Source organism: Typopeltis vanoorti, chromosome 5 (genome assembly GCF_054136105.1).
Source record: "Typopeltis vanoorti isolate ZY-2024b chromosome 5, IOZ_Tvanoo_1.0, whole genome shotgun sequence".
NCBI lineage: Eukaryota > Metazoa > Arthropoda > Arachnida > Uropygi > Thelyphonidae > Typopeltis > Typopeltis vanoorti.
Window position 1 is genome coordinate 69352856 of NC_143553.1, and position 19442 is coordinate 69372297.

The 19442-nt window shown below is 37.4% G+C and overlaps 1 protein-coding gene across 1 annotated transcript in view; it reads right to left on the reverse strand.

Annotated features, from left to right (window-relative positions):
* Positions 1-2105: 2105 nt before the first annotated feature.
* The window catches only part of LOC150106502 (trypsin-1-like), a 92286-nt gene continuing 74949 nt past the window's right edge, over positions 2106-19442 (reverse strand). Inside the window, exon 5 of the mRNA XM_090392501.1 lies at positions 2106-2404. Within this exon, the coding sequence (XP_090248627.1) occupies positions 2243-2404 (162 nt within the window). The 3' untranslated portion in view covers positions 2106-2242. The remainder of the gene's footprint in view (positions 2405-19442) is intronic.

The following is a 19442-nucleotide window of genomic DNA, read 5'->3' on the forward strand; positions in this document are numbered from 1 at the left end:
CTAGCACATTTTCTCAAAACTCATGGTGAAATACCATCCAGTCCCAAAGCTTTACTTATTTCCAGAATACTCAGTATCTGAAACACACCTCCTCCTGTATACCTCTAAACCTCGAACCTGCCCTATCCCTCTAGCATTAAAACTGACTCCTCCAGGATGAAATACTCCAATAAAGTGTTCATTGAACAATTCCACTATGTCCTCTGCATCAGTCACTCTGTTCCCATTTTTAGCTCACAATATCATTCTTCCACAGTCATTTCCTCTCCTACTGGCCACATAGCTAAAAAATTATCTAGTTTATTAAATCCAAGTTCTTTTTCAACTGTGCTGATTTCTTCAACAATGTTAGAACTTGGATTTTGTGCACGATTAACTAACATAGGCTCGAGTTTAAAGTTGCCTTCTGCATTGCTTTCTAATAAAAGCATAAGACAATCTTTAGATACTTTGTATCGTAGTTGAGATGCTTCAGTTTTAGCTAGGAAAGTTTTTGTTGGCATATGCTTCCAAAAGAGACCAATTTTGTAGACGTTGAATATTTGCCAGTTGTCATAATCAGTCTCTTGAATTATTATTATTATTATTATTATTATTATTATTATTATTATTATTCAGGCCTCCATGGAGTCAAAAGACTCATCATGGGAGGTCCTTCCTAAGAACATAAAGTCTGCCACGACTCATCGAGGGGAGGCCCCCCACCCTAAGAAACACAAAGTCTATCATACCACTCCTTAAACTCATTGACCGTTCTCACCCTCACCACTCTATCAGGCAATACATTCCATGGCTCAACCACCCTCCATGCAAAGAAACCACTCCTCACCCTCTTGCTCACAGTTTCCTTTCGTAACTTCCAGGGATGGCCTCTTGTCAGCACTCCTTCCCGCTGTTCAACCAAGTGAAAGAACTCCTTCAGAAAACTTAGCCACAGAATCTTTATCAGCACTAGCAGATTCCCAGTTATTCTTACATTATTTATATACATTATTACATTATTAAAAATTTAGAATTTTTAAAAATTCTAAACTCACAGTAAAGTTTTCACATTCCTCTTGAAATTTGTTCTTTCTATGAGGTAAAAATATTGAGAACTTTTGCCAATATTCCCTGTATTAAGAGGTATTATTTTTTGGTTATAATCCTCAATCCAGAGTGATAGAAGATGCTCCCATCTGGATCATTAAATGGCTTCTATTTTGGGTGATCTGCATGCTTAAAGAAGCAGTAGCAACTTTTCCTTGTTCATTGTATTCTTTGCTCTTATTTAATATAGTCCAAACTGTAGACTCACTGTATCCCAGATCTTGCACAAGCATTGTATTACTTTGTATAACTTTTATGTCTCTTAATGACTTCCAACTTTTCCGCTCACTGCAAATTGGCGACAAAAAATTTTGCTTAACATAAAAAATCATGTTAACTGATTAATCACTCACTTAAAGCAGGAAATAGTATCATTTCACTCGATCACACTAACTGATTATTGCGCATATCGAATTCGTATTAAGTGAAGTTTTCCTGTATATCAGTTGCTTTAATATCATTTTTATTCTAGGTGTTTATCAGAACTTTTCTGCTCACCCCCTTCTCATATTAACATTATTTACAATTATGTGGTCAGGAATAAAAATCACTCTCAAAAGATATAATTGTATTGTAACAAAAGCTAAATTATGCCTTAATAATGCCTTAAACATGATTTCACTTTTCTGAGGTCCATTGTTTTTATCGTGAAAAGGATTAAAGTGAATAATGCACACTTTATGCACTAAATTTTCTAGCTGTGAAATGTCACTAATTACCATTAGGAAAGTGTATTGGACTTTTTTTTTTCTTTAATTTTCTTCTCAAAAAGAAAAAGAAGAGGTGGTTTTAAAATTATAATGGAAAATATGCATGAGTTGCATGTTGAATAAAATATAAACCATGTATTATTTATTTTATTTGTCAAAAGCTTCTCACATTTAAACAAGATTTGAATCTGAAATATAAATTGAAAATAAATATTTAAAGTATTTTTTAATTATTTCAATGTTTAAATTTAAAATTATTTCCATTTAAATATTTTTTAAATATTTAAATGGAAAGCCATAAAAAAAGTTAAGCAAAAGTAACAGCTGTTATGGAATTGGTTATTTTAGTATTTTTGGATGAAATAGAGACCATATAATAACAGCACCAGAATTATAAGATGAATTATGGCGAAGGCAGAAATCAAACTGCACTCAACTGAATTTCATTCAGAAGATATAACACTTTGAACCCAGTTCTGATATGCAGTAAATCGAGTATATACTCCAGGATAACCAGGCCATGCACATCCAACTCCCCAAGAAGTGATACCAAACAGATACCATTTATCATCTATTTGACACTGCAGTGGTCCACCAGAATCACCCTTCAATGAAAGAAGATATTTGTTATGATAATAGAAATAAAATTTTTAATAGGAAAAGCAAATATACATGCATCATTATTTAAAAAAATGCCTAGATAATTCTTATTTAAACTGAAATAAAAAAACAGTAATAATCATGGTATTATATATTGTAGATTATTAGTGTAGAAAATATAATAGTACATTGATAGCATTTCCTCTTCTAAAAGTAAGGTCTTTAGTTTACTCTTTCAGAATTAATTATTAAGTATTACTTATATATCTTAAAGGCATATCTTTTCATATAAAAATGTATACTTTATGTATAGCTATAGCCACTGATGAGCTGCCAAAATTAAAAACCAATTCCCTATATAAATTTCTGAGTTAAGGTATGTGCCACAATATGTATTTTTTTAAATTTTTTTATCAATTCCATTTGCTTTAATAATGCAGTTTTGTAATTTAGAACAAATGTGCAAGAATATTACTCTGAGTGCCCCAAAGTTTTATTTTTTTTTTAAATTATCTATCCAGATCTCAAGCCATCTACTATAGAAACTGACTATATATGCAGAAGATCTCCCCCAGTGTCAATCCTCTATAACTATCTCAACAGTTTAAATGTCTCAATCATATCACATCTTAATCTTCTATCCATCAGACTCGGCAGTCTATGCCTTTAGTCTCTCCTCATGACTACATTGTACAGTCCTGATACCATTTTTATCATCAGCCTCTGTACCCTCTCCAAGGTAAGTTTATCCCTTTCAAATTCTTGTGACCAGATGTGAGCACAATAATCCAGATGTGGTCTGACCAGGACATTATATAATGGAATCACCACTCTTTCATCTCTGCTTGGCAATGTTCTTTTCAATATTGCAGCAATCCTCAGGCATACCTTTGCAATATATTTCCTAAACCTCAAATTTGTATTGATCATCACTGCAAGATCCCTTGCCTCTTCCATTTTTTCTAGTATTGTTCCACCAATAGTGTATGTAAGTTTTCAATGATGTACCCCAGACTGAATCTAAGACATTACATTTTGTTACATAAAACCTGACATCCCCATTTATCTGCCAACATGGCCAGCTATTTGAAATTCTCCTGTGTCCCATGGAATCCCAATTGTTACCTTCTGCTACCTTGTCATTGCTCCCTCATACACAACTCTCTAGTATCTATCAGACAGCCAATATCCAATCCAATTCACTAACCAACTTGATATCTAAACCTTTCTTGTTACTTTATTATAAAAGGCAATTAAATTACTGAAACAAGGATACAGTCATCCCTCAACTTACGTCCGAGTTACGTCCATTTGAAGATACATCCGTGATCCCATAATGAAATAAATAACATTTTTGACTATTCTTTCGAACAAGATGCAAGCAAGCGTAAAGTAAAAAGGTTTTTATTTAGCAACAATGCAGTGGCAACAGCGCATTCAGTGGCGACCTCCCTCAGCAGTTGGCATGTGACTTCAACAGTTCCTCTGTTGATTTTGTGTTTAAAAAATAGGTTATTTGTGTATTTATTGTTAAATATTTTGCAATATTTTGTGCAACATGGCATCCCCAATTAAGAAACCTAGTGAAGAAAAAAAGAGGCACGCAATTGATCTTGAAACGAAGTTGCAAGTTCAATGATAGTGACGAAGCAACGACAAGGTCCCATCGTTGATTGGAAAAGCTACTTGCATCATGCATAGAGGACCTGAACCAAAAACACATACCTCTTAGCACTATGATCATAACCGCTAAGGCACTAAGTCTCTTCAACATGCTGAAGAGAAAGCAGGCCCCGATTTTGACTATAAATTCAATGCTTCTTCCGGTTGGATTCATATGATTCAAGCAGTGTTTTGCACTGCATAATGTGAAAATGTATGATGAATCTGCAAGTTCCGATGAGAAGGCTGCCAAGGGGTTTGTGGAGAAATTGGATAAAATTATTAAGGAGGAAAATTATTTGCCACAGCAAATATTTAATATGGATGAGACCTCCTTGTTTTAGAAAAAAATGCCCAAGCAGACAATTCATCCACAAAAAGCTAAAATCTATGCCTAGTTTCAAAGCTCTTAAAGACCGTGTTATGATTCTGTTAGGAGGTAATGTGGCTGGATATAAACCAAAACCATTTGTGATATGGCACAGTGAGAATCAATGAGCTTTCAAAACATTAGGAAGCATTTTCTTCCAGTTCATTAGTGCAGATATGAGAGGCATTGGATGACTCAAAAATTGTTTGCGGATGCCTTAATCAATAATGAGAGTGGAATGGAAAGCTGTTGTGTGAAAGATAATGTAGAATTTAAAATTTCATTAATTCTAGATAATGCTCCAGGTCATCCATCTTATACTGGTGATCTTCACCAAGTTAATGTTCATGTTTCTCCCTCCAAACACTACTTCATTGATCCAACTGATGGATCAGAGAGTTCTTGCAGTGTTTAAGGCTTATTATCTATGGAGAACTTTTTTCACAAGCCATTTCTGCTACTGAAGGAAATGACCAGACTCTCATGCAATTCTGAAAAGCATTCAATATTTATCATGCTATTAAAAATATTGCTGTAGCTTGGGACGATGTGACCTCTTCATGTATGAGTGTACAGAAAAAGACATTAAAAGGGCTTGTGCAGATTTTGGAAGTTTTGAAAAAAATGAAGACCTTTGTAAATTGAGTGAAGAAATAGTGAGCCTAGCAAACAATCAGAATCCTGAGTGAATGATGGTGATATAGTTCAACTCATAGAAAGTGCCCCTGAAGAGTTGACTAACGAAGAATTGGTTGAACTGGAGGAGCAACATGTTGCATAAGAGGAAGAATGAGAAAAGGAAGAGGGAAAACAGAAATAAGAAGAGGTAGTTAAATAATTCACAGTGAAGGGTCTTGCAAAAATGTTCTCTGCAGTTAGCGATGTTCTCAAAATGGCTGAAGACATGGACCCCAATTCTAAACACTACTTATTAGTAGAAAGGAAAGTACATGATGCATTTGCTTACTATAAAGAAATTTATGATGAAAAGAAGAGGAATAAGCAAAGCACATTGGACATTTTCATCAAAAAAATAAAGGTTACACCAAAAGTTGATGAGAGAGTTTATTTTTCACTTGGTTAGACTATAATAAGTTTAGTTTAATCCTTTATCCAAGTGTGAGCAAACAAAGTTTGCACCTGAAAGTATCTTCAGGACTGGGGTAAGGTAGATACAGGCAGAAGCAATGAGAGGTCATCCTAACCGATAGGAGTTGCCAAAGGGTGTGCAACCTTATTATTAAATTACTCCGGATTCAGAGAAAGATGTTGAGAGTTTATTTTTCACTTGGTTAGACTATAATAAGTTTAGTTTAATCCTTTATCCAAGTGTGAGCAAACAAAGTTTGTGCCTGAAAGTATCTTCAGGACTGGGGTAAGGTAGTGCAACACCAGGAAGACATCCTGAAGATACTTTCAGGCGCAAACTTTGTTTGCTCACACTTGGATAAAGGATTAAACTAAACTTATTATAGTCTAACCAAGTGAAAAATAAACTCTCAACATCTTTCTCTGAATCCGGAGTAATTTAATAATAAGGCTGCACACCCTTTGGCAACTCCTATGGGTAAGGATGACCTCTCATTGCTTCTGCCTTTGTATCTCTTCTACTGGGCCTGGCTCCCACTGGCGACACCTCAATAAAGGTCGAAACTGGTATGGGTAGTGGCCCTTGCCTTAATGTATAGCATTACACATATCCGCAAGGAGATATGCTTTGCATTATGGGAGATACTGAGATAGGAGTGATGAGATATTTCTCCACCTTTGCAATGAGTTTCCTGGTGTTGCACTACCTTACCTCAGTCCTGAAGATACTTTCAGGCGCAAACTTTGTTTGCTCACACTTGGATAAAGGATTAAACTAAACTTGTTACACCAAAAGAGCCGCAGCCTGGCCCTTCGCATAGGGAAGGTAAAGAAGATGTGATTATGGAGGAAGATTTGGATCATTATTCTCCTGTTTTATAGTGGCAGTAACGCACAGTACTGTTTTATAATAAGGCTTAAAAAAATTAAAATGACAGTATACTTATTACAGTAAGTCCCTAACCCCTATAACTCTGTTGATTTAATGTATCAACTTAGGTCCTGCTGGATGGAAAGGAATCCCCAACGTGAAGTCGAGAAATGACTGTACTTTACTCCTTAACAAATCTATAATAATCATCACAGATAACATTACTTTTGTTCGCCCAATGTTGTATATGAAATATCACAAATTTCTCCAAAATCTGAACAATTACAGAATAAATGGTCTATAGTTTGATGCTCCCATTCTACTAGTAATCTCATGCAATGGCACTATCAATCCAATCTCCCTTGGGACATCTTGTAGTCAGGCTTGCATTGAAAATCCAGGTCAATGATAATGCAAGTTCCACAGAATATTCTCTTAAAACACATGGCAAAATCCCATTCAGTTCCCCTGTCTTATTAATATCCAGCGTGCTTAATATTTGAAACACATTCTCCTGATGCAGTTCTAAGCCTTGAACCCTCTCCATCACTCTAGCAATAAAGCCTATTTTTTTCCCTGGAAAAAATACCCCAAATAAAGTTATCATTAAAAAAACTTCACTATATCATTAGTCACTCATTTTCATCTAACGATATCATTTCTTCCCATGCACCAGTTCCCTACCTCTCTCTTTATACTTTTTCCATAATCTCTTTTTCATCTGCAGTTCCTGTTTGATTTCATTAGTTCTCCAATTTACACCAAAGCATGTTATCACCAAAGCATGTATTGCTGCTTATAAATATTTTTTCATTGGTTCTCATGTGCTGGTGATATCTCCCTTACAATTCTTCCATCCATGGAACTGCCCATAGCTGATTTCTAAGATTATAATCACCTGCCTTTTATAATTCACATAAGTTCTTTTCTTCTTGATACTTTGGTGAGTCTATTCATCTGTCAAATCAAAACTACATGGCAAATGTCTCCCACCAATTGCAATGATGATATCTCAGTTAGAATCAGATCTTTTGATGTGAGGACCAAATCCAAAACTCTTATTCATGTTACCTCTACTCTATTAATTACTAAATAATTTAAGGAATTCACAACGTATACTGGAATATAAATTAAAATAAACTTTAATATATACTTCCTATATTTCGGCAACGTCACATTGCCATCTTTATGGGAACATAAGATTAAGACACATGCATGCAGCACTAGAAACAGCAAATGAGGTCGAAGCAAGGAAACTTGCCTTTTATAATTTATGTGAATTATAAAAGGCAGGTGATTATAATCTTAGGAATCAGCTATGGGCAGTTCCATGGATGGAAGATTTGTAAGGGAGATATCACCAGCACATGAGAACTAATGAAAAAATATTTATAAGCAGCAATGATAAGTTACATACTTCAAGTGATCAAGATAACATGCTTTGGTGTAAATTGGAGAACTAATGAAATCAAACAGGAACTGCAAGGGACCTGGTATACACCAGGTAGGTCTAGGGGAAGTGGTTGGTCTTTAGTGGAGCATATAAGGGCTGCCAATTTTCTATATGGTCTGTAACAAGAGGTCAAGTCATGTTTTTTAGGATTTTGGTAATTTTTTTTGAGGTACCCCCGGATGTAGGAAATGGTGATGGATTTAGAGTAATCTTTATTGTGAAGGGGGGGAAGGGGGGTTGTGGTTTACTGGTTTTAGTATTTTTTGGATTTTTGGGGTTTGTAGCCATTGGCTGAGAAAGTGTTTAGGATGTGATTTAGTTCAGTGGTTAGGGCATTGTCATTTGAACAGATTAGTTTAGCCCTGTTGTATAGTGTCTTAATAACTCCATATTGTTGGGGGGGGGAATTGTTGGTGAATGTACCTGCCTGTATGGGTAGATTTTCTATAAACTGAGAAAGACAAGGTTCCATCAGGTTGGCGAATGACTAGTGTGTCTAGGAAAGGGAGGCTGAATTTCAGAAAGTCCATTCCCTTACTTACTACATATGATTTCTTCTTCCAACTTATACTGCTATTGTTAAAATTTTTACCATTAACGTTATCACCATGTCTTAAGGGAATGTTCCAGGAAGTTAGTATCGGCATTGGCCTACCTGTTTAACAAGTCTTGCAACAGCACAAGACCAAAAGGAGTAGAAGGAAGGTTAAACCATTCCACTTCACATAAGGCCAAATCTACAAATTATAGGCCAATCTGTATATCTGGAGTTGCAGTTAAGGTATTAAAGAGGTTGGTGAGAGGTAGGAATACAAAAGGGAACTGATAACAGTGGTATTCTTTGTGCTTGTCAGCATTGGTTTCTTAAAGGGAGGTCATGTTTTATCATCTTGCTTATGTACTATAATAAAGTGATGAATATACTGGACAAGGGAGATAAACATACAGTGGTACACTTAGATTGGAGCCTCCATAGCTCAGTCAGTATAGATAAAGCCCTTTGGTCGGAAAGACCTGGGTTTGATTCCCATCTATGACATGAGGAACCTTTATCTGGTATCTCTTTCAACTAAAGGTGAGTTAACTGTTCTCATATGGAGGTGGAGGGTTCCCCCCCATGGTAATTCGGGTTTTTTGTCCCTCAAAACAGGCAAACCAATCCCATGAACACACACGGCTACAGTCATAAAATATACTATAGTAAGGAAGGCAATGGAAAACCACCTTGCTCATAATCATTTTCCTATTATGAGGGTAGCATATAGGTACCCCACCAGCCATATGACTGAGGGAATAGGATACTTAGATTGTGCAAAACGACTTTTGGTTGATTACCACATCACAAGTTGGTAACTAAATAGGAAGAGATGGGAATTGAATGATAGATTTCCTCTCACTCTGCATTGGATAAGTAACTGGCTTTCAGATAGTTATCATCAAATTGTGTATGGGGATGCAACATCCCAAAAGAGGAAAGTCACTACTGGTGTATCCCATGGGTTGGGTTTGGAATCATTGTTATTTGATTTGTATATTAATAATATGGGGGTAGGTTTAGCTTGTGATATACAACTGTTTGCAGATGATGCAAAATGTAAGCACCTCCGTAGCATAATTGGAAGAACGACAGTACATTGTGCCCTTCGATTGGAATAGGCCTAAGTTCGATTCTCGTCATGACAGGAGGAATCTTTATGTGGACGATTTTTAATCGAAGGTAAGTTAGCCAATCTCATACGGAGGTAGCAGGGTTTTTTCTCCTGGAAACTCGGGTTTTTCATCCTGCATACAGACAAATAGGCCCTTGAGAATACACGCAATTTACAGACAAAAAAAATACTGGTTGTGGTGGGGATGGGTGGCGGACAGCGTTGATGGAGATGATTGGTAGTAGAGGTTTGGTGTAGTGGTTGAGACAGTTGTATAATAGTAGGTGTCCTCCCACGATGAGTCTTTGGACTCCTTGGAGGTGTCACGAATAATAATAATAATAAAACAGGACATAGTGACAGGGAATCAGGCAGATGTTGTGGCTTTATTTGAATAGATTGTATGAGTGGGCAATAGTATGGAACTGTATAGATTGTATGAGTGGGCAATAGTAGGAAAATTTGAATAGATTGTATGAGTGGGCAATAGTAGGAAAATTTGAATAGATTGTATGAGTGGGCAATAGTATGGAACTGTCATTTCAATGTTGCAAAGTGTAAGGTACTGAAATTTGGTAGGCAAGAATGGAATGCAAAGTATACACTTGGTGGGGAAATTTTGGAGGAAGTTAAGGAGGCAAGAGAATTGGAGTGGTGTTGGTTAAGGATCTGAAGTTCAGAGGTCACATTGCATAAGTTGTAAAGTCAACACATCAGATTATAGCAATCATGTAGAGGACCTTAACATGTAGAAATAAAGCGGTTCTGGTTCCATTGTATAGGGTCTTGATCAGGCCTCATATGGATTATTGTGCCAGATTTGGTCCCCTGTTTTTCACAGTGATGAAGATATATTGGAAAAGATCCAGAGAAGGCTGGTAGTAATTGGTCTTTGAGATGTGGGATATGAAGACAGAATGAGGGAATGCAGTTTGCAAACCCTAGTAAATAGGAGGGAGAGAGGGAATATGATTAAGACATTTAAGTAGGTAAAGGGTTGTTACTGGGTTAATATGGAAGAAATTTTTCATAGAATGGAGGAAGGAGGTAGAACAAGGGAATATTCCTAGAAGTTGTATAAGGAATGTGTGAGCAGGGACATAAGGAATAGGTTCTTTGCATGCAGAGTAGTTGGTGAGTGAAATGCATTACCTGACATTATTATGAATGCAGATACACTGAATGAGTTTAAAGCATGGTTTGATGGGATTTGTGTGTGACAGTGTGTACTACTTATGATGAGTCTTTTGCCTCCATGGAGATTTTCTTTGCATGGAGAGTAGTTGGTGAGTGAAATGCATTACCTGACATTGTTATGAATGCAGATACACTGAATGAGTTTAAAGCATGGTTTGATGGAATTTGTGTGCAACAGTGTGTACTACTTATGATGAGTCTTTTGTCTCCATGGAGATCTTCTGGTGTTAATAATAAAATCTCCCTAATGACTACTAATTTTGTACTTGCCAAACTTCATTGCCTAAACATATCTCTTGCTTTTTCCCTTTGTATTATCATCCCTGGGATACAGCAACATCCTACTATCCTGTCCACCTCCACCTCACACCATACACTCCCAAAACCATTTGTACCATTTTCCTCCATATGCTGCACTCCGAGAGAACACAACTCATCATAAGTAACACCACTGTTTACCCTTCCTATGCTGATGAAATATTCAGAACATCCTCTTCTGTCATCTGCACTTTACTAATTCCAACAATCTTTGGATATGCTGTACCATACTTATTATTATCATTACCCTCTGACTCCATTTGACTATACAATATATCACACATTCTCCCATCTCCTAAGTGACAATTCCCAGAAGATGCCATCCCTGCCATCCATCCACCCTGGCAACTGTAATTTCCCTGCCCTAACACTGACTTATCCAAAGAACAACAATCTGTCCGGATGCTTGTGTCCTTCCATGTTCAGATGCAGTCCATCTCTCACATACAACACACTTCTATCAACAAATGCACTCCAGACAGCCACACATTCCAGATACCTCTTTCAACACATTCTTGCTATCATGTCATTCATTATTGCTGCTCTTCATCTCAACAGCTCTGCTGACACTCAATCTGCATTGTCATATAAGGGAAATATATTCACTATCCTCCATCTGTAATAAATTTAGTTTAATCCTTTATCCATGTGGTACTAAGGTAAGGTGGTACAACCCACTGGCAACTCATAGCAAAGGTGGACCAAGCTCTCATCACTCCTTGTCTCAGCATCTCCCACAATGCAAAGCATATCTCCTTGCAGACATGTATAATGCTATGCATTAAGGGAAGGGCCACTACCCAGACCGATTTCAACCTTTATTGAGGTCTCGTCAGTGGGAGGCAGACCCCGGACATGGTGATATTAAGGCAAAAGCAATGGAGAGATCATATTTACCTATACAAGTTATTGTATACGATTATGATTACAAAAGAAAGCTGTGAGCAAGAGGATGAGAAGTAGTTTCTTTGCATGGAGAGTGGTTGAACCGTGGAATGGAATGGAATGGAATGCATTATCTGATAGAGTGGTGAGAGCACTAACGGTCAATGAGTTCAAGGAGTGGTATGACAGACTTTGTGTTTTTCTAGGATGGGCTTCCCACAATGAGTCTTTTGACTCCATGGAGGCCTGAATCATAATCATAATAATAATAATGCTCACACTACATGGAACTGCAAAATGGTGGCTTGAGCAATTCTGAACATGCATAAAGATTTTGCCTCATTAACTGGTCTCTCCAAATCACAGAATGCAAGTGAGAAGCTATGAGAAGCTAGAGGTAAACAGCCAAGTAAATATATCTAAAATAATGGGAATTGTTAGAAACAAGAAGGGGAAGAATCTTCATAACCCACATCCCAAAGACCGATTACAATCTTAGTCAGTCTTCTCTGGACCCTTTCCAATATTTCTTCATCACCACAAAAACCAGGTAACCAAATCTGTGCATAATAGTCCAATACAAGGCCTGATTAAAGTCTTATACAACAGAACCCGAACCTCTTTATTTCTACAAGTTAAAGTCCTGTGCATCACTGCCATAATCTAATGTGACGTCTTCACAACTTGTGCAATGTGACCTCTGAACTTCGGATCCTTGTCCACCACAAGCTATTATGAGGATTCAGAAGCAAGGCACCAAGATTACAACAAGTTTGTAGAATTCTCAGTGCAGAACAAAATTACAGAACTGCACGTGAAAAAGTGGTTTGGAAAAAAGTATAAAGAGAGAGGTGGTGAGTAGTTGCATGAAGAATGTAAGACTCAGGCCATGAAAGTGACTGGTATAATAAGGAAAACAAATCATGGAATATGAGGAGAGATTAGCTCTGCAGTCTAAGGAATGGCCAGTATGAAGAAAAATTATTGTGGATGAATAACTCTATTAGAAGGAAAAGGAGTTAACATGACTAGTGCAGATGATATAGTGGTACTGTTTAATGATCAGTTTATTGGAGCATTTCATCCTGGAAAAGAAGGTGTTATTCCTGGAGGAATGGGAAAGACTGACAGCTTAGTGGTCCACGAGGAGAATGTGTTTCAAATACTAAGTACTCTGGAGGTCAGTAAGGTTGTAGGACTGGATGGGATTTCACCATATGTTTTGAGAGAATGTGTTAAGGAACTGATAGCTCCATTAACCTGGCTGTTCAATGAAAGCCTAGCTACTGAGAAGTGCTCAAATGAGTAAAAGGAGGATAAAATAGTGCCACTACACAAGGGTGGTTGGAGGTAGAATGCAGGCATCAAACTATAGACAAGTTTGTATTTCTTCTTTGATTGTTAAGATTTTGGAGAAATTAGTAAGGGATCATATACAAAACTGAGCAGAGGAGGAGGATAATATTAATTGTGAAAGTCAGCATGGATTTGTTAACATGTGCTCTTGTTTTAGTAATTTTCTTGCCTTTTATAATAAGGTGACAAGAGTTTGATGAGGGAAAGACATATACTGCTTTTTTTTTTTTTTGCAAAGATATTTGATAGGGTGCCATATGATAAGATGATATTTAAGTTGCAACACATGGAGTCAGATATCAAATTAATGAAGTGGATTGGAAATTGGCTGTCTGATAGATACCAAAGAGTTACTGTACATTCCACTGATCCTTTTCACATCCCCCTTTGCGGTACTAGCATGAAAGTAAATCTAAATAAAAGTGGCATTACTGCAGTTAATTTAAATAGCAAATCTGCCTTAAAAAATTTCCAAAAAAATTTCTTCCACATTCATTTCTCCAACATACATGATATAAACACCAGCCTATATGATGTGCATCCATTACCTGCAGACATCCTAACTTGATCTCCTGTTTTTGACTGAAGCCCACATTTTGCCACAACTACAACCTTCCTTAAATGTCCAGAATGATTCCTTCCACCACAAGGATATGCTTTTCTTGCCAGACATTTCTGTTATGACATTTCTTGACAGAGGATGCCAAAAAAGGGAAGATGATTCAAGATTAGGCATCCTCTTGCCAGATTTCATATGATTCAAATTCACTAGCAGTATAAAATCCAAATTCACAAGTAATCTTCCTTGGTGACTTTAATGTCCGCAATTCTAACAGGCTCACTTTTTCAAATTCCACTGATCAAACTGGAAGAAAAGCAGAGATATTTGCTGATTTGAAACAAACCATTCATTTCTCAACTAGAATCCCATGATCCTGTCCACCCCCCCCCCAACACTCTGTATCTTTTCTTAATCGGTTCTCCTTCCAAGCACACACACACTGTTAAGGTGCTGCTCCTTTTGTTAATTTACACAATCTCATCCAAGTTTCATCTCTTGTGGGATGCCTTCTCCTCAGCCATTCACAACCTTGTGTAGTTTGGCATTGCAACAACAATATCAAGTGAGAAGATCTCCATGATATTTACTGCTCCTATCCATAGTCACTACTGCTTTTGTTCTTCAGATCCAGATACTCATTGTGATCTTGTTACAGAAACTATCCATGTTGGAATGGAGGTTTTCGTTCCTTACTCTGTTCAAAATCTCACCCTATATTCAAGCCATGGTTTCCAAAAAGTGTGCCCCAGTGGTCCAAGAAAAGAAAAGTTCTTATCATAAGTGGCTTGAGGCAAAAACTCCAGCTGCATTCACAGTCTACACTGAAGCTCACACTAGCAAAACCATTGGGGAAAAAAAGCTGTCTGACTTCAATAGGACTAAATGCAGAAAATTCACAACCTGTAAAAGTAAGCCTACACAGCCAATTTCAAAAAAAAAAGGGGGGGGGTAATAAGCATCTATCATCCAACTATCTGGGGTTGATGATTGATAGAAACCCGAAGTTTAGGGGACATATTGCAAAGGTGGTGAAGGTAACACAGAGGATTGCTGCAATTATGAAAAGGACACTGACCTGTAGAGATAAGAGGGTTATCATTCCGTTGTATAAGTCTCTGATCAGACCACACTTGGATTATTATTCTCAGATTTGGTCCCCAGGATTTGAAAGAGATAAATTAACTGTGGAAAAGATACAAAGACAGATGACAAAGATGGTCTCAGGACTGTACAAGGATAGTTATGAGAATCGGCTGAGGGAATGTGGACTGCAGAGTTTGGCAGATAGAAGAAGGAGAGGTGATATGATTGAGACTTTTAAGCTGTTGAGAGGTGGTTACAGGGTTGACACTGGGAAGTTCTTTCACTTGGTTGAACAGCGGGAAGGAGTGATGACAAGAGGCCATCCCTGGAAGTTACGAAAGGAAACTGTGAGCAAGAGGGTGAGGAGTGGTTTCTTTGCATGGAGGGTGGTTGAGCCATGGAATGCATTGCCTGATAGAGTGGTGAGGGCAAGAACGGTCAATGAGTTTAAGGAGTGGTATGATAGACTTTGTGTTTCTTAGGGGGGAACCTCCCCTCGATGAGTCTTGACAGACTTTATGTTCTTAGGAAGGACCTCCCACGATGAGTCTTTTGACTCCATGGAGGCCTGAATAATAATAATAATAATAATATCAACCTATTACTCTCATTTCAGTATGGTCGTCTCAGAAGGTCATCAACAGTCACTTCTTCAGCATGTGACAATGGCAGTAGGGTCTTCTGGTCCCTCACAGAAACTAATGGGTGTAAGTTCTGTCCATCTGCTTCTACCTTTTCTCTTCCAAATAGTAGCATTGTAATGTAATATTACCTAAAGACAAGGCTGACCTTCTGGCATCATTCTTCTCATCGATCTGCTACACAGATGATGATGATGATGATGATGAAGGCAAATCACCTCCTTTATCTGAAACATTGCATTGCATGCCTCCTGTAGCCTTCTGTCAGAAAGGCATCAGAATAATATTGAACAGCCTAGACACAAAAAAAGGCTTCTGGTCCTGATGGAATCCAACCGATTGTGCTCAAGAGATATGCTCCTGAACTAACATCTGTTTTTTATAAACTATACACTATATTATATTCAACTACATCCACTCTACTGTGTGGAAGTAAGCCTACACAGCCAATTTCAAAAAAAAAAGGGGGGGGGGTAATAAGCATCTATCATCCAACTATCAACATATTACTCTCATCTCAGTATGGTCATCTCAGAATCTCAGAAGGTCATCAGTAGTCACTTCTTCAGCATGTGAAGATTCAATCAATGAACAATATAGATTCACAAATCAAGATCCAGAGCAGATCTGGTCTGCATCACAAACCTATATGTTGTGATGACACATGCCATGGGAAAGTTTTTGGAGAAACCTGTGCTGTTGCACTTGATATTTCCAAGACATCTGATAGGGTCTCGCATCGAGGACTTCTCAGAAAATTACAATCTGTAATTGGATTGTCAGTTTACTTTCGGGGCATTCACTATGTGTAATTTTGGAAGACATTCTGTTTTCAGATTTTACTGTTAATGCAAGTGTTCCTTAGGACTCTGTTATTTCACTCACTCTTTTCCTTATATATATGGAGAATGGATGTCAATTTAATGTGACAAAATGTAAGGTTATGCATTTCGGAGTGAAAAGATTAGCAGCAGTATACCACATTGGTGGAACTGTACTCCAAGAGATTGATGAGGCCAGGGACTTGGGAGTGTTGGTGGATAGGGAGATGAAGTTTAGGGGGCACATTGCGAAAGTAGCTAAATCAGCTCATCAACTCACTTGGTTGTTGAAAAATACCTTGACGAGCAGAGAAAAACAAGTTATTGTACCTCTGTACAGCTGAAATGCAGATTCACTGAACCTGTTACTCACAATCCTTTTCATCTACCTCAGTTTTGTGGAACAATCTTCTCTGTGATCTATTTTCCAAGGACTACATCCTCCAGCAATTTAAGGACGATATCAACAGATTCCTTGCTCTTGAAATGAACTTACACGTGACACTTATTTGATATAGGCCTACAGCAACATATAAAAATATTTTAAAAAATCTAAACTTCCATAATTAGAAAGTACATTTCTAAAATATTTAAATTTTCACTAATCTTCAAACCATTAACTTATAAATTTTTCTGTATAAAACCATTTATAACTATTCTTTCTCTTCTTGTTATTAATATTATTAATATGTAACTCATATTTCTGCCTCATACTGTTCCATTTGCTCAATTTCTTCTACAGCTCTTCATCTGACTGTGTCCACATCACATCATCAGGGCACACAGCATTCATCCTTCTGGTTAACTGTATTATCTAGGCTACCATTCATCACCACAATAAACATCAATGGAAATAAAGACACTTCTTTGTCTTAAACACAGACAAGGAAGTGAATGTATTCCGAAGGAAGTCTGAATAAAGTAGGTGTAAAATAGATGAATGAGGGGGCTTAAGCATGAAATCTGGAAAAAGAAGGTACTTTGAAGGCAGCACAAGATGAATAATGATGATAATCAGTTCATGAAGAGTATAAAGAACAAGTCAGGAGAGTGGCTCAATTAGTAAGGAACACAAAAGTGCAGTATGAGCAGAAATTGGCAAATCAGGCAAAGAAAACCCTAGAGAGGTTTTTTAGATATGTGACAAATAGAAGGAAGAATGATGATTTTAATGGATGAAAATGATAGAATGGTAACTGCTGCAGAAGACATTGTTGAGATATTCAGTGATCATTTTATAAGGGTGTGTCATCCTGATCAGGGTTAAATCATGAGCAACTTAAGTGTAGAGGACATAGGAGAGGATGGCTTAATTGTGAGTAAGCAGGAGGTATTTGAGGAAATAAATAACCTTGATGTCAATAAGACAATAGGATTTGATGACATATCACCACACATCTTAAGGGAATGTTCCAGGGAATTGGCAGTAGCACATTGGCATGTTTATTTATTAAGAGTCTTACAACAGCACAGGTTCCAAGGGAGTGGAAAGAAGGTGAAATTGTTCCACTGCATAAAGGTGGTGATAAGGCTGTGGCTTCAAATTATAGGTAGTTTGTATATCTTGAGTTGTGGTGAAGGTACTAGAGAGATTGGTGAGAAGTAGGATACAGAATTGGGTTGAAGACAACAGTATTCTTTGTGGTTCTCAGCATGGGTTTGTTAAGGGGAGATCATGTTTTACTAACTTACTTTTTGTACTATAACAAAGTGACAAAAATCTTGGACAGGGGAGATGCATATATGGTGGTGTACTTGGATTTTGCAAAAGCTTTTGATAGGCTCCCACACAACAAACTATTAAATAAACTGAAACAGACAGGATTGGATAACAGACTTCTGAGTTGGATCAGTGTATGGCTGTCAGATAGGTGGCAGAAAGTTGTATATGGGAGTGCAGTAGTCTGTAAGAGGAAGATCACTAGTGGTGTATCGCAGGGGTCAGTTTTGGGACCATTGTTGTTCAATTTGTATATTAATAATATTGGGATAGGTTTAACTAGTGATATGGCTGTTTACAGATTATGCAAAATGGGAGAGCAATGCAGAGTCAAGCAGATGTTATGGCTGTGCAGGGGAACTTCAATGGATTGCATGAATGGGCAGGTAAGTGAACTGAAAGTTCACTTACCTGCCCATGCAATCTATTCCTTAATCACCTGCTCATCCCATATGAGGCATTGATCAGGCCTCATATGGATTATTGTGCAGAGATCTGGTCACGGTTTTCATGGCGATGAGGATATGTTTGAAAGGGTCCAGAGAAGATTCACAGAGGTTGTCAGTGGTCTTGTGGAACGTAGAGTACAAGGACAGAGTGAGAGAATGTAAACTGCAAAGCCTCGTGAATAAGAGGAAGAGGGAGGAGATATGATTGAGATATATAAGCTAGTCAGGAGTTGTTGTCAGGATGACATGGAAGAGATTTTTTTTCATAGAACGTGAGAAAGGGATAAATCAAAGGCCATTACTGGAAACTGTATAAAGAGGGTGTGAGCAGAGGAGTGAAGAACAGATTATTTATATGAAGAGTTGTTGATGAGTTGAATGCATTGCCTGAGTGTGTTGTGAATGTAGACACATTGAATCATTTTAAGGAACAGTTGGATGAACATTGCATGCAATATGCACACGATGAGTCTCTGACTCCATGGAGGTCAGATGTTAATAATAATAATAATAAATCCACCTAGATCTTGGTCCTCCTCTGAGTCTTTTCCTGCTATCCTAATATCAAATAACTCTTCTGCTAACTTTTCCTTTCCCATTCTGTTTAATTGACAACATCACCAGACAGTGCTTTTTTAATCAATCAGTAAATGCTGTTGTGCAGCAGGTAAAGGTGAAAATTAAAATGATACTGCATCCATATGTCACGTGTCACAGTAAATAAAGTTGCGAGTATAGTGTGTCGTCATATACCCCCCCCCCCAAAAAAAAGCACTGCCACCCAGAGATTAACTCTACTCACTCATTCCTGACAAAGTAGCAATGTCAAGTTCTTTCCTAGTGTGTTCATTTTTAATATGATTCTGCTATTGATGATATTTATTCACTCTCTCCAATTTTTCTCAGAATGGTTGTAT